This window comes from Pelophylax lessonae (assembly GCF_965119305.1).
Source record: "Pelophylax lessonae genome assembly, chromosome: 6".
NCBI classification, from domain to species: domain Eukaryota; kingdom Metazoa; phylum Chordata; class Amphibia; order Anura; family Ranidae; genus Pelophylax; species Pelophylax lessonae.
This window is the reverse complement of record NC_138773.1, coordinates 198,448,595-198,462,380: the sequence shown is the minus strand read 5'-3', so window position 1 is coordinate 198,462,380 and position 13,786 is coordinate 198,448,595. Positions and strand designations below refer to the sequence as shown.

Sequence of the window (13,786 nt, the reverse complement as noted above, 5' to 3'; positions counted from 1 at the left end):
CAAATAATTTATGGGAGGGGGGAATTTGGTGTGGGGTTGTTTTTTAGGAATTGGTCTTGGCCCCTTATTTGCAGTAAAGGGAACTCTTATGGCGTCAGCATAGCAAGACATTTTAGACAATTTCATGCTCCCAACTTCATGGGAACAGGTTGGGAATGGCCCCTTCCTGTTCCAACATGACTGCGCACCAGTGCACAAACAAGGTCCAAATTGACATGGATGAGCGAGTCTGGGGTGGAGGAACTTTACTAGCCTGCACAGATTCCTGACCTCAACCCAACAGAACACCTTTGATGAATTAGAGTGGAGACTGCGAACCAGGTCTTCTCGTTCAACATCGGTGCCTGACCTCACAAATATGCTTCTGGAAGAATGGTCAAATATTCCCATAGAAACACTCCTAAACCTTGTGGTCAGCCTTCCCAGAAGAGCTGAAGCTGTTATAGCAGCAAAGTGTGGGCCAACTCAATATTGAACCCTACGGACTAATGCCTCGTACACACGCAACGATTATCGGCCGACCGATCGGCCGTCTTTTGTCCAAGTTGTGTTTTGTTGGTTGGAATGTGCCTAGACTGCACACAAATTTTCTCGGCCAACAAAATTCTACTTCAGAAGTGATGTCATGTGCTGGTTTACTTTCCGTGTGTTTTTATTTCTCTGAGCATGCCCAGTCTTGCTCATCAGATTTTTGTCTGCCGAAATCTGTACTGACTGACCGAAAATCGGACGTTGTGTTGACGGCCAACAAAAATTTTATAGCCTGCACACCAGATTTTCGGCTGAAAAGTCGGAGTCGGTTGTCAAAAGCATCATACTAACAAGCTGAAAATTCACGGCCAACTATCGACGCGTGTGTACGGGGCTTAAGACTGGGATGTCATTAAAGTTCATGTGCCTGTAAAGGCAGGTGTCCCAATACTTTTGACAATATAGTGTATCTCTAGTCCTTTGGGCAGAGCTGATTGTCAGAACCACATGAATGTATACAATTTATGCAGCCTGCATTTACCTAAATTAAAAAGAGATACATAAAATAGCCTTTAGTCCTCTTTAGGTCAGGCAAAGCTAGTGGTCATTGCACAGAATGATAAACCCACAGTCATTTTGCAGAAAAATATAGTTACATTTACTAGTCATTTACAATAACTTAACGGTTATGACTAAGCGAACATAGTTTCGTGAAACACGTCAACTGTTTTTTACCCTCCTGTTTCTGGTTTGTCGTTTTGGATTTTATGGATCTTCAATAAAAGGTTTTTATCATTTACTATCACTCTCAAGGTAGTGTGCGGTTGCCTTCTTCTTAATTGTACAGCTGTCGGGTCTAGGGACCTAACCTGCACCCTTCTGATTGCGAGGACATTTCAACACCAGAGCGGTCTCTGTGCACTCATATCTATTTGGTTAACATTTACTAGACTGATAGGATAATTAATGTTATCCTATCAGGGAACCATGTGGTAGCTTCTTACAGACAACCATAAATTCTGCAGCTAGGGCTATGTTATTCCCTAAAATATACAATGGAGCAATGATTTCATTAGTCCAACTTAATAAGTGTCGGCATCTAACAGCTCTAGATGCATTATGCACAGGAGATTATGCAGCTAACAGCATAACACTTGATATTTCCATGGCGTTGACAAACGTATCCACTGGACTCTGGCGGTTCTGCCTGCAGGCAATGTCATGTGTATATAATTTACCCTGGAGCCTTCTGGCATCTCACATTTTATAACTTTCTACAAACTGACATATATATATATTTAGTTTTCCCAAATCTTCTGCTGCACATTCTTTTTTTTGTACATAAAGGCAGCACTGGCAGTTTGCATATAACCATTATAAATTGAAATAAAAGTTACCAGCCTTTTAGATTATCACTGGGTTTACCTGTGGGCTCTTCTATCAAACAGCTGCATAGCATATGGCACATAAAAGGTTAACAAAATAACAGGCAATTATATTATCTCTGGGGAGAGGAAATGAAAAGCAAAACGCTGCATAGGTTATAAAAATAGGCTCTTCCCTTCATGCAGAAGGCTCATTATATTAATTAAACATTATTAGGCTGATGGAGATGGGCAGGCAGTGATTTCTATAGAGACTGTTGGTAAGTATTCTCTCTGTTGCTGTGAGCACCTATTCGCTGCACAGGAGCCTTTTCCAAAATGGATTGCTGACCTCTTTAGCACTGGTGGAATACTTCAAAAGACACCTAACATGCCTAGGAATATAAAACAGTATTTTTCTGTATATTCCTTCAAACACATGAGCTTTTTTTTGATTTACTGAAGTGCCAGTATTTCTGAGTTCTTGTATCATTTTAAGGCTTCTATGATCTATTTTGTATGTTGTGGAAAACATCACTTAAAGGCAACTTGTCAGAAATAAGGGAACTACTGCTACTGACTTGTTTCTGAAGATTTATGTTCCAGGAATGTCCTTCTTCGTACTTTACTACTTAGTAGGCCATTGGAAGTTGGGCATGTCCTCTCCTGCTGTGGTGTGATTGGCAAATTTTCTTGCAGCATTGGAGCTCAACATGTGGCTATGGTAGGCCAACCCTTCCTCCCACTTAACACATAAGAACCAGGTGAAAATAAGTCTGCTACTGATCTTGAAGTCTATATTAATGGCATGCAGATGTTTTTTTTTTTTCAATAAAAATAGATATTTTAGTTTTTGGTAGACCCAGGTGAGTTAGACCATCTAAGAGTTTCTTCCACTTCTCAGAGACTCCGGTGGTGGGATCAGATCTTTGCTTTTGGGTTCATAGCTCTGCATACCCATCAGGTCCATTCCATATGTATCCTGCTTTCTTTGTTGGATCTCTTATTTATTTTATGATAAGGGGAACGAGAGTTAGACCATCTAACAGTTTCTTCTCCTTCTCAGGGACTCCGGTGGTGGGATCAGATCTTTGCTTTTGAGTTCATAGCTCTGCATACCCATCAGGTCCATTCCATATGTATCCTGCTTTCTTTGTTGGATCTCTTATTTATTTTATGATAAGGGGAACGAGAGTTAGACCATCTAACAGTTTCTTCTCCTTCTCAGGGACTCCGGTGGTGGGATCAGATCTTTGCTTTTGAGTTCATAGCTCTGCATACCCATCAGGTCCATTCCATATGTATCCTGCTTTCTTTGTTGGATCTCTTATTTATTTTATGATAAGGGGAACGTATCAAGAGAAGAAGGAGCATCTTGTGGTAGGTGGGAGCAGAGGCAAAAAATAGGCAGAGATCTGAAGACTTTAGTCTCAGCCTATCAGATCTATCTTTTAGGCTCCGTTCACATGTAGGCGTTTTGGGGCATTTTTGGGGAGTTTTTCTGCTCTAGGATCAGCACTCAAAACGCCCGACAAGACAAATCCTATTCATTTCAATGGCCCCTGTTCACATCTGAGCGTTTTGATGCTGAGAGCAAAACGCCCAACGCTCAAAAAAGTACATGAGCTTCTTTTTGGGCAGATTACAGGCATTTTCCATTAGTCTCTATTCAATCTAAAAACGCCTGCACAGAAAACGCCTGTAAAAACGCCTGTAAATCGCGGTAAAAATCGCAGTAAAAATCACGGTAAAAACCGCAGTAAAATCGCGGTAAAAAAACGCTACGCTCAGGTGTGAATGTAGCCTTAATAAAATATTACTTTTGGACAGCAGACCCTTTCGTTTCTTTTTGTTTTGTAACAAATCTGAATTCATCTTGTCCTGCTGTGTGAACAGCATGTATTCTGACTGATAGTCATAGAAACAAATAAGAAATTCATCTTGTCCTGGTGTGACTTGAACAGCTTGAATTCTGATTGATGGCTCTAGCAACAAATCAGAATTAATCTTGTCCTGGTCTGACTAAGTGAGCACTCCTTGTTGAATATGACTGCTTTTCTTTTATATAAAATGTAAGAAAATATAGATGCTTTGTAGCATCATTATAAAATGTATTATGTTCTAGTGGGTCAGACTGACTTTTTGCAGTTTTAATATGAAAAATATTATGCTAATATTCATTATTTTTTCCATATGTTGCTCTTGAGACTTTTACTCCGTAGGTACAAGTCAAAAAAGAAACAGTATGCATTGCCTTTATAGATAACACTACTTATAACAGTTCAAAAGTTTGGTTGCTATAGTACCATCATTAAGGCATTTTACGGATTATGCTAATAGGTATATCCCTGTGACAAATCCATAGGGGACATTTATGAATAATATTACTTTAGAATTAATTATCACCATTGATGCCATGCAAAAATATTCTGATGTACTCTAGAAACTTGTACAGTATGTGACATACTGTGCACTTGGTAAATGCTAAAGAGGAATACACTGTTTTGAGATTTTTGTGCCTGCAGAGTAAATTGAATGCACACACATTTTTGATATTTCCTAGTCTCAGAATGACCTGTTGCATGTCAATATAATGAATTTTGCACTTACCAGGTACAGAGCTTGAATGCCCCATCCATGGACTGTTAGGATGGAAAGACCACGTAAAATCAGCTTCAATATCATGCGTCCAGCTGCACACATCTTCTGAATGGTCAAAATTGCAATTAAATCCTGATGGGACCTGGCAATCTACAAGGTAAGACAACGAAAGTAGACAGGTTTTAATGATGCTATTATATCCCTTTTTTTCTTTATTATCCCGTTAAATTGATGTGTGGTGTATGAAATCCCTGCCTTCTGGGATCCTTTTAGTTGGCTCACATGTCTTAAATCTGACATTCGTTTTGATAGACTGAAACCCACCTAATCCCACCAACAAAACAAAGACAGAGAGCCTTGGGGCACACATAATCAGACTGAATCTTCCATACAAAACTTCTTGGAAAATACTACAGGATCTACTTATAGACAAAGCTACTTGCTCATTTTTTTATGCATGCATACATAACCCCACTTACAAATATGGAATTTCTTAAAGTTAGTTGGATAATAGGGTAGTAGGCAATGTGACAGAATTAGAATAAGACTTGGAATAAAATACTGTATTCAGGGCCGTATTTCTGCATAGCCAGTATAGGTCATTGTGTAGAGCAGCAGGGCTGCTATGGAAGACAGGCAAGCCAATGACACATCGTGTTTCAGGTTGTCAGTAATGTTTTCTTGTATGTAGTATTGCACTTTACTGCCCTGCTACTTCAATCTGAATGTATAATCTATACACCTAAAATCAATCTGCTAGTAGTTAGGGTGCTAGTTTGCTCTTCTCCTCTAGTTGCCAGGTAAAGGTGTACTGAATTAACTAAGAAGATGGGGGTTGATTTACAAAAACTGGAGAGTAAATCTGGTGCAGTTGTGCCTGGTAGCCAATCAGCTTTTAATGTCAGCTTGTTCAATTAAGCTTTGACAAAAAAATTAACCTGCAAGCTGATTGATTTCGATGCAGAGCTGCACCAAATTTTGCACTTTCTAGTTTTAGTAAAACAACCCCACTGTCTCTTATGGCTCATACACACGTTCAGATAATCGGATGAAAATAATCGCTTTCGACTTGATCGCACGATAATCTGATCGTTAGTACACAGCTTTCCACAGCCGATCACGACAGTTCACCCAACAAAATCCGAAGGGACAAACACGAAAACTTCAGTCGTACGATAGCCTAGCAAACGACAATCATTTAATCAGTACAGTATGCGTCCGCTACGAATTGATCGACAAAGACCGCGCATGATCAGAAACACTAAAATAGCACGGAAAAAGCCTGGCTGCCATTGTTTTTGTTTTGCACCATCTGATACGTAGCTAAGCAACCAGGAAGCTTTTCCGGAATCGTACGAAAAAAAATCCCTAAGTTTTTATGCATTGTTGAATTCGATATTATTATCATATATATATATATATATATATATATATATATATATATATATATATATTGCAACTTAAGAGGAATATTTATTTATATGATGCACATTGTCACTTCATTTGATTTTATATAGCGCTGTATATATATTGTTTACAGATATTATTATCATGCAACAAAATGCGAACAATAAGTCGTCTGATTATCTAAACGTGTGTACGAGGCATTAGTCTTTTTGCTTCCAGACCTTGCATGTCTTGTGGGGCAATGAAGTCATATCTTTAAGTGTGATAATAAGGCCAACCAGTCCACAATGGTAAGAAAGGGCAGTACAAGACAGGGGGTAAAGGGCAGGCAGCAGATATAATGTGATTATATTGTCTTCTCATATTTAGGAAAAGTGGTTATAAAAGAGGGAAAATGATTCCAGCTAAATGATGAGATGTTTAGTGCATGTTGGATGTACTTCCTATTTCAAAGGACTCAAAGGATAATGATATGTCTCTGCTGAATCAATAGAAACGGTTGTGTACTGAGCAAAAGTTTATAAATTGTTACATAATTTCATCAAAATTGGTTCATATAACTACCACTTTCAATATATAGACGGCTTTAGTCATTTCAAATACTGTATGACCAATTTTGTTATAAATCAAGCTATTGTGTCTTTGAAAAAAAGCAACGTATTTGGTATGAGTTGGGTAAATCGATCAGTTATGTTTCCAATCTTTATATGCAGAAATAATTTACAGAAAAAGCTCTAAAGACTGGTTAGCAAACCATGAACCCTTATTTAAGCTGGAAGAAAAAAAGACTGATATTTCTCTATACCAGCCTTTCTCAATCGTTTTACTATGGAGGAACCATTGAAATTTTAAGGGCTCACAGAACCACCACTAAATATATTACACCTACAGGTCATGCTACATTAGCATGATCAGCAGGTTGTAGAGAACTTTTATTATAAAGAGTAAAGAATAGTGTTTACTTCATAACCATGAAGTGAAATGAATAATAACAGCCAGAAAAGAACACAGACAGTGAAAATTGTAATGCCCCTTGTCATTGTAGAATGGCAAGGAACACCAAGCAACCTCTGGAGGAACTCCAAATTTCCACACAACCCTGCTGGAGAAAGGCTGCTCTATCATTTGTTATACTGGGCAAAATTGCCGGGCTTCAGATAATTTGCAATATAAGCTAAATGCATCTATAGAAGCTAATATGTTAATAGCTAATCATGAGCGCTGACTTTTCCTGTAATCCAACAATAATGGATAAAGCAAAACGACATAGATTTTTACAATTACTGTAGATTGCGAAATTTGGGTAAGGAGTTATTTTTGATACACTATAAATATAATTATGATACACATGCATTAAATAAAGCTTTTTATGTTGAATACAAATTGGTAATCCTTCTACAAAGCATAGTTACCTTCGGTACCTGTAGGTTCACTAATTTCCTCTTCTGGAACCACAACTGTTGTCGTTTCTTCAGTTTTCATAGTAGGCTTCATTGTCTCTGAGGTAGGTTTGGTTTCTGCCAAAAAAAAAGTGAAATATGAGTCGTGACAAGCAATGCTTTAAGGATATTATGCAAGTGACAACATTTACAAATTATATTACTAATGCAAACTCAATTAAGACTCATTTGCTTAATCCTGATATAACCTGAGGGGTACATTTCTAACAAACAGACCCCATTACTAAACCTAAATACCATTTTTTTCTTAAATAGTCCTAACTTGCTTAGGAAGTGTTTACATGACAACAACTGCTGCTCAAACTTGCCCACTTATCCATTTGTTTCACTAAAGACATCAAAGCCTCCCACTGAAGCCAATGTCTAATATTACACCCCTTACATAACTTGGTTTGAAGTCTGCTAATGTTACTAATGGCTGCTTGCTTTCAAACTAACTTTTTGGTTGAAAAGATTGTTTGTCATTTTCAGCAAAAAATAAATAAAAAAATGTAGAACTCGTTTTTTTGTAAAAAAAAATGATTTTTGCGAGATTTATTAAATAACCATTAAAAACAGACATACATATAGAACATTACAGTAATATGTAGTTCCAGCAACAGTTTGATATACATGCAGTCCATGTGGGCCTACCCAAATATAATGAACAAGTGTATTTTTTGCTAATCTTTGTACCTTGTTGTGTGTACTACATATTACTGTAATGTTCTACACGTATGTCTGTTTTTAATGGTTATTTAATAAATCTCGCAAAAATTATTTTTTTACAAAAAAAATGAGTTCTACATGTTTTTTCAGAGGCACATTTAAATCCCCTTTGGTTCTAACTCCTCCCATTTAGGGTGGACTTAGAAACCCCCCTCCTTTTTCCCTACAGTTTGACATTTATGGGGAAGGGGCCATTATACTTTTGCTTAGGTTTTAAGCCAATCTCTTCCCCCTCCACGACCAAAAAAAAAAAAAAAAAAATGCCCAATAATGATTATACATTAGTATCAACCCTCTCCATTATACTAGAAAGCATCTTTAAAGTTACATTCTAGATACCCCACACTGTTATTTTTTACATATTGCATCTAAGAGGGGTAAAATCTGGGAAAACAGAAAATACGATTAACTGCTTGCCGGCTGACCGCTCGCCGCATATATACTGCTGCAGGCTGGCTCGGCTGCGCGAATCGACGTATGGGTATGTCAGTTCGCGGAAGCAGTGCTGGGGGTGATCCACTAGGCAGCGGGGATGCCCATCCATGGGGCCAACAGCCGCAATTGCCCCCGGGCACCTGAGATCGCTCTCCGATCAGAAAGAACAACGGTCAGCTGTTGTAAACACAACCGACCGCTGTTTTCTCTGAAATTATGACACAGCGCCTGTGATCCTTCTATATAAGATCACAGGTCTTTGTGGTCATTTCACAAGTCCCCCCCCATACAGTTAGAAAACACTCCCCTAGGCTCACACTTAACCCTTTGATCACCACTGTATTAACCCCTTCCCTGCCAGTGACATTATTACAGTAACAGTGCATATTTTTAGCACTGATTACTGTAGTAATGTCACTGGTCCCCCCAAAAGTGTAAAAAATGTCAGTTAGGGGTTTGATCTGTCTGCTGCAATGTCGCAGTCTCGTTAAAATTCGCAGATTGCCGCCATTACTAATTAAAAAAATAAAAAAATAAAAATGTCATAAATCTTTCCCCTAGTTTGTAGAAGTGATAACATTTGCGCAAACCAATAAAAATACGCTTGTTGCGATTTTTTTTTTTACCAAAAATAGCAGGATACAAATTGGCCTAAAAGGATGAAAAATTTAGATTTTTACATTTTTTGGGGGGAATGGTATATAGTAGAATGTGATAAATATTGTTTTTTTTTCAGAATTGTCAATCTTTTTTTGTTTATAACGCAAAAAATAACAATCGCACAGGTGATCAAATACTCCCAAAAGAAAGCTCTATTTGTGGGAAAAAAAGGACATCAATTTTATTTGGATACAGTTTTGCATGACTGCGCAAGTGTTCGTTAACCACTTGCCGACCGGTCACGTTGACCGTACTGCGGCAAAGTGGCTCGATCTCCTAAGTGACAGGCAGGGTCAGATTGCAGGGCTCAGCATAGCTGAACCTTGCGATCTGTCCCTGTGACACTCAGTCACCTCCCCCCCACACACGTCAGTAAGCACCAGGCATACATTAACCCCTCCCTCTCCAACAAAATTAACCCCTTCCCTGCCAGTGTCATTTTTACAGTAACAGTGCATATTTATAGCACTGATTACTGTAGTAATGTCACTGGTACCCCCAAAGTGTCAAAAAATGTCAGTCAAGGGTTCGATCTGTCCGTTGCAATGTCCCACAAAAAAAATCGCAGATCGCCGCCATTACTCGTTAAAAAAAAAAACACCAAAAATTACAGAAATCTTTCCCTTAGTTAGTAAACGCAATAATTTTTGCGCAAACCAATCAAAATACGCTTATTGTGATTTTTTTTACCAAACATAGGTAGCAGAAAACAAATTGGCCAAAAATTTAAAAAAAATTTGATTTTTAAATTTTTTTTGGGGGGGGGGGGGAATTTCATATAAAAAAATGTGAAAAATATTGTTATTTTTTCAAAATGTATGCTCTTTTTTTGTTTATAGCGCAAAAAGTAAAAATCGCACAGGTGATCAAATACCACCAAAAGAAAGCTCTGTTTGTGGGAAAAAAGGACGTCAATTTCGTTTGGGTACGGCGTCGCACGACCGTGCAATTGTCAGTTAAAGTCGCACAGTGCCGAATCGCAAAAAGTGGCCTGGACGTAAGACAGCAAAATCCTCCGGTGGTAAAGTGGTTAAAGTAACGCATTGGCCGAACCACAAAAAATGGCCTGGTCATTAAGGGGGAAAATCCTTCCAGTCCAGAAGTGGTTAAAGGAGTCAAATAGTCAAACAGGATTTACTAAAACTGCAGAATGCAAAATCTGGTGCAGTTCTGAATAAAAACCAAATCGCTTCCAGGTTGTTTTTTTTTTAGCCATAGCTCTATTGAACAAGGTGAAGGTAGAAGTTGATTCGCTACCATGCACAGCCGCACCAGATTTTGCACTCTGCAGTTTTAGTAAATCAACCCCACAGTGACCAATCAGGTTTTGTCTTTTTTTTTTTTTTTTTAACTTTGTTTTCTATTGTCATGTTTTTCTTTTAAGTCAGACAAATCTGCCGTGGTACTGAAGGAGTTAACCAATGTTCTCACTGGACTATTACATCCATGTGTTTTACACTGAGAAACCAACTCCAATGAAAGCTGAACTTGAATGGAACAAAAACCTGCCAAAATCTCTGATGTGAGGATAATTTGCTTTAACAAAATAGAAAAAAAAAAAGGGCGCTTTGATCCTTATTCCCTCTTTGGTAAGAAGTTTCGTTATAAACTAACGGTAGTTGTGAGTCTTTGTTCTAGTTTGCAGATCTGATGTTTGCCAATGGATTTGAAAGACTGAAGCAATACTATAAAAGGTAATGTATTTATTCTGCAGTTAGGATTAGCAGATGGCTCTCAATTTAATGCCAGGTTGCTGATTTTTAAAGTAGAAATATCTCTCCAGATGCCTATATATGCTTAACTCCAACTATGTCTGTCTCATGCCCTGAGCATTTCCTCTGCTCTTGTATCCTCTACTATCATCGCTAAAAGTAAAAAAAAAAGTAGGGGAAAGAGGAATTGGTGAAACAGAGGCAGAGAAAGTTTTTTTTAATAGTCTGAAATTACATTCCACATGTATCCAAGATAAAATTGTACTTAAAGTAAAAAAAAAAAAAGATGTAATATGAACAGGCAAGAGTTTATCTTTATATACTCAGTATCCCTGCTGCCTGCTACTTCAAACGCAGCCCTAAGGAATTGTTGGACGGTGCACATATAAAAGGAATTTTTGTTCCGTTGGTGAGATGGCTGGAAAGAACTAAACAGCAGAATAAAATATTAGACCAGTGTACACCTCCAGACTCTTGTCTAGGACGACTCATATGGGAAAACTTAAACAACACTATCAGGCCCAGGGATCTGTTTCTTATAATCTCCAGAATGAAGTCTTCCGTTTACCTTTACCCCTATAGCATATCCTATGTCTTTGGCTAGGGAATACAAAAAAATCCATAAATATTCCATACTCTACATGCCAATATTAAACACGATGGCAAATATAAATAATGTCTGCCCTAGTGGAAAATAGGCAACCAGATTGTTATACAATGTTAGGGATCATTTAACAAATCTCCTGGGGGCATCTATGTACTGTTTTGAGGTTTTAATGGTGCATAAATGTAAGACTAGACTGGAATGTCCAGTAAATAAAAGAGCCACCTGGTCACACTCTAACTGAGGAATGTATAGCTTCTTTCCTGTTACAACTGTCCAGACAAAGTTCATTTAGTACTATAGATTAAAAATACTCTCAGTATTGTCTGCTGTAAACTGTTGCTAAGAAAAAAATGTAAATATTAAGATGCCAGGAACTATCTTAAAGTCTATGTTGAGGGAAAAAAATGCAATATAAATCCATCTCCACAATACATGCACATTTCCCCATATTTTATGCATTTAACCACTTTACCGCTGCTCACTAGAGCTCTACTGCGGCAAAGTGGCTCGATAACGCCTGGCGACGTAGACCTACGTCGTCAGACATTCCCCTCTCTCGGCGGCGCGCGCGCGCCGCTGGAGGCTCGCTCCCGCTGTATTCAGTCACAGCGGGAGTCGGGCCAGGGGAGGAGCGGCGGTGATCACCGCCGCTCTTCCCCGATCGTCGGGGATTCGAGTGTAGACATCCGCCCGCTTGTGTAAACAAAGCGGGCGGATCTCCTAAGTGACAGGCAGGGTCAGATTGCAGGGTTCAGCATAGCTGAACCTGCGATCTGTCCCTGTGTCACTCAGTCCCCTCCCCCCACACACGTCAGTAAGCACCAGGCATACATTAACCCCTTGATCACCAATAAAAATTAACCCCTTCCCTGCCAGTGTCATTTTTACAGCAACAGTGCATATTTATAGCACTGATTACTGTAGTAATGTCACTGGTACCCCCAAAAGTGTCAAAAATGTCAGTCAAGGGTCCGATCTGTCTGATGCAATGTCGCAGTCCCGCAAAAAAAAATCGCAGATCGCCGCCGTTACTCGTTAAAAAAAAACACCAAAAACGACAGAAATCTTTCCCTTAGTTAGTAAACGCAATAACTTTTGCAATAACCAATCAAAATATACTTATTGCGATTTTTTTTTTTACCAAAAATATGTAGCAGAAAACAAATTGGCCTAAAATGATAAAAAATGTAGATTTTTACAGTTTTTTTGGGGGGGATTTCATATAAAAAAATTTGAAAAATATTGTTATTTTTTCAAAATTGTCGCTCTTTTTTTGTTTATAGCGCAAAAAGTAAAAATCGCACAGGTGATCAAATACCACCAAAAGAAAGCTCTATTTGTGGGGAAAAAGGGACAGTGTTGCATGACCGCGCAATTGTCAGTTAAAGTCGCACAGTGCCGAATCGCAAAAAAGTGGCCCAGACGTAAGACAGCAAAATCCTCCGGTGGTAAAGTGGTTAAACCCTGCAAGTACAGAAAAATACCTGGTACTCTGCCTGAAATGCATCTCTTGTTGTGGCCCGACAACACACAGCAATGATGGGGACTGAATGGTGTCATCCCTGCCCTGTTGTATTTTGCCAAACTTGTGAATCCCTCCCACTTCTCATCTCCACAACATAGGGTCTTATTGTTTTCTAGTCCAATTGTTATGGGTTGCATACACTCTAGGCCAGTGTTTCTCCACTTCGGTCCTCAGGGCACACTGACAGGCCAGGTTTGCAAGAAAACTGAATTACATCACAGGTGATATCATTTGCTGCTCAGTGATTGCAGTATTCTAGTCTGCATCTCCCGAAGTAAATACTTAAAATCTGACCAGTTAGTGTGCCCTGAGGACCGGAGTTGAGAAACACTGCTTTAAGCATTAGTCTTAGACTACCATTTTAAACACACATTTTTTTTTTTTTTACTATACTTACTCATCCTGTTTAATGAATAAGCACAATTTTGCTAATATGATATATAACTGCCCGCCGTGCATTTATAGACAACAGTTCTCATCAGTTCAACTTGCTCTTGTAGAGCTTGCAGTCTGATATCTCTATAACAGATACACATATGGAGACCAAAAGAGCTAAATCTAAAATCCCTGTGCCGCAATGCAGCCTCACAACACCACAAGCTTTTCTTTTATGTTTATCATTTAATGCAGACTAAAAAGCAGCGTTATACCCAGGATAACCAATTAGAAGCATTAAAGTGCAATGTAAATTGTGTCTATTGTTCCAAAGCAACATTTATAACTATCTGGCAAGCAAATGCATTTGTAGTCATCTTGATGCTCTCAGTATCAGTTTATTATAGCTATGAAACTATATACTACAAAGCAAAACTATACTGTCATTCTACAAGTATTAG

General features: G+C 38.5%; 1 protein-coding gene across 1 annotated transcript in view; it reads right to left on the bottom strand.

Moving 5' to 3' along the window:
• NRP2 (neuropilin 2) overlaps window positions 1–13,786 on the bottom strand; it is a 202,497-nt gene that overhangs the window by 48,316 nt on the left and 140,395 nt on the right. Inside the window, exons 11-12 of the mRNA XM_082260771.1 lie at window positions 7,256–7,360; window positions 4,446–4,586 (exon numbers count right to left, since the gene is read on the bottom strand). Of these exons, the coding sequence (XP_082116897.1) occupies window positions 4,446–4,586; window positions 7,256–7,360 (246 nt within the window). The remainder of the gene's footprint in view (window positions 1–4,445; window positions 4,587–7,255; window positions 7,361–13,786) is intronic.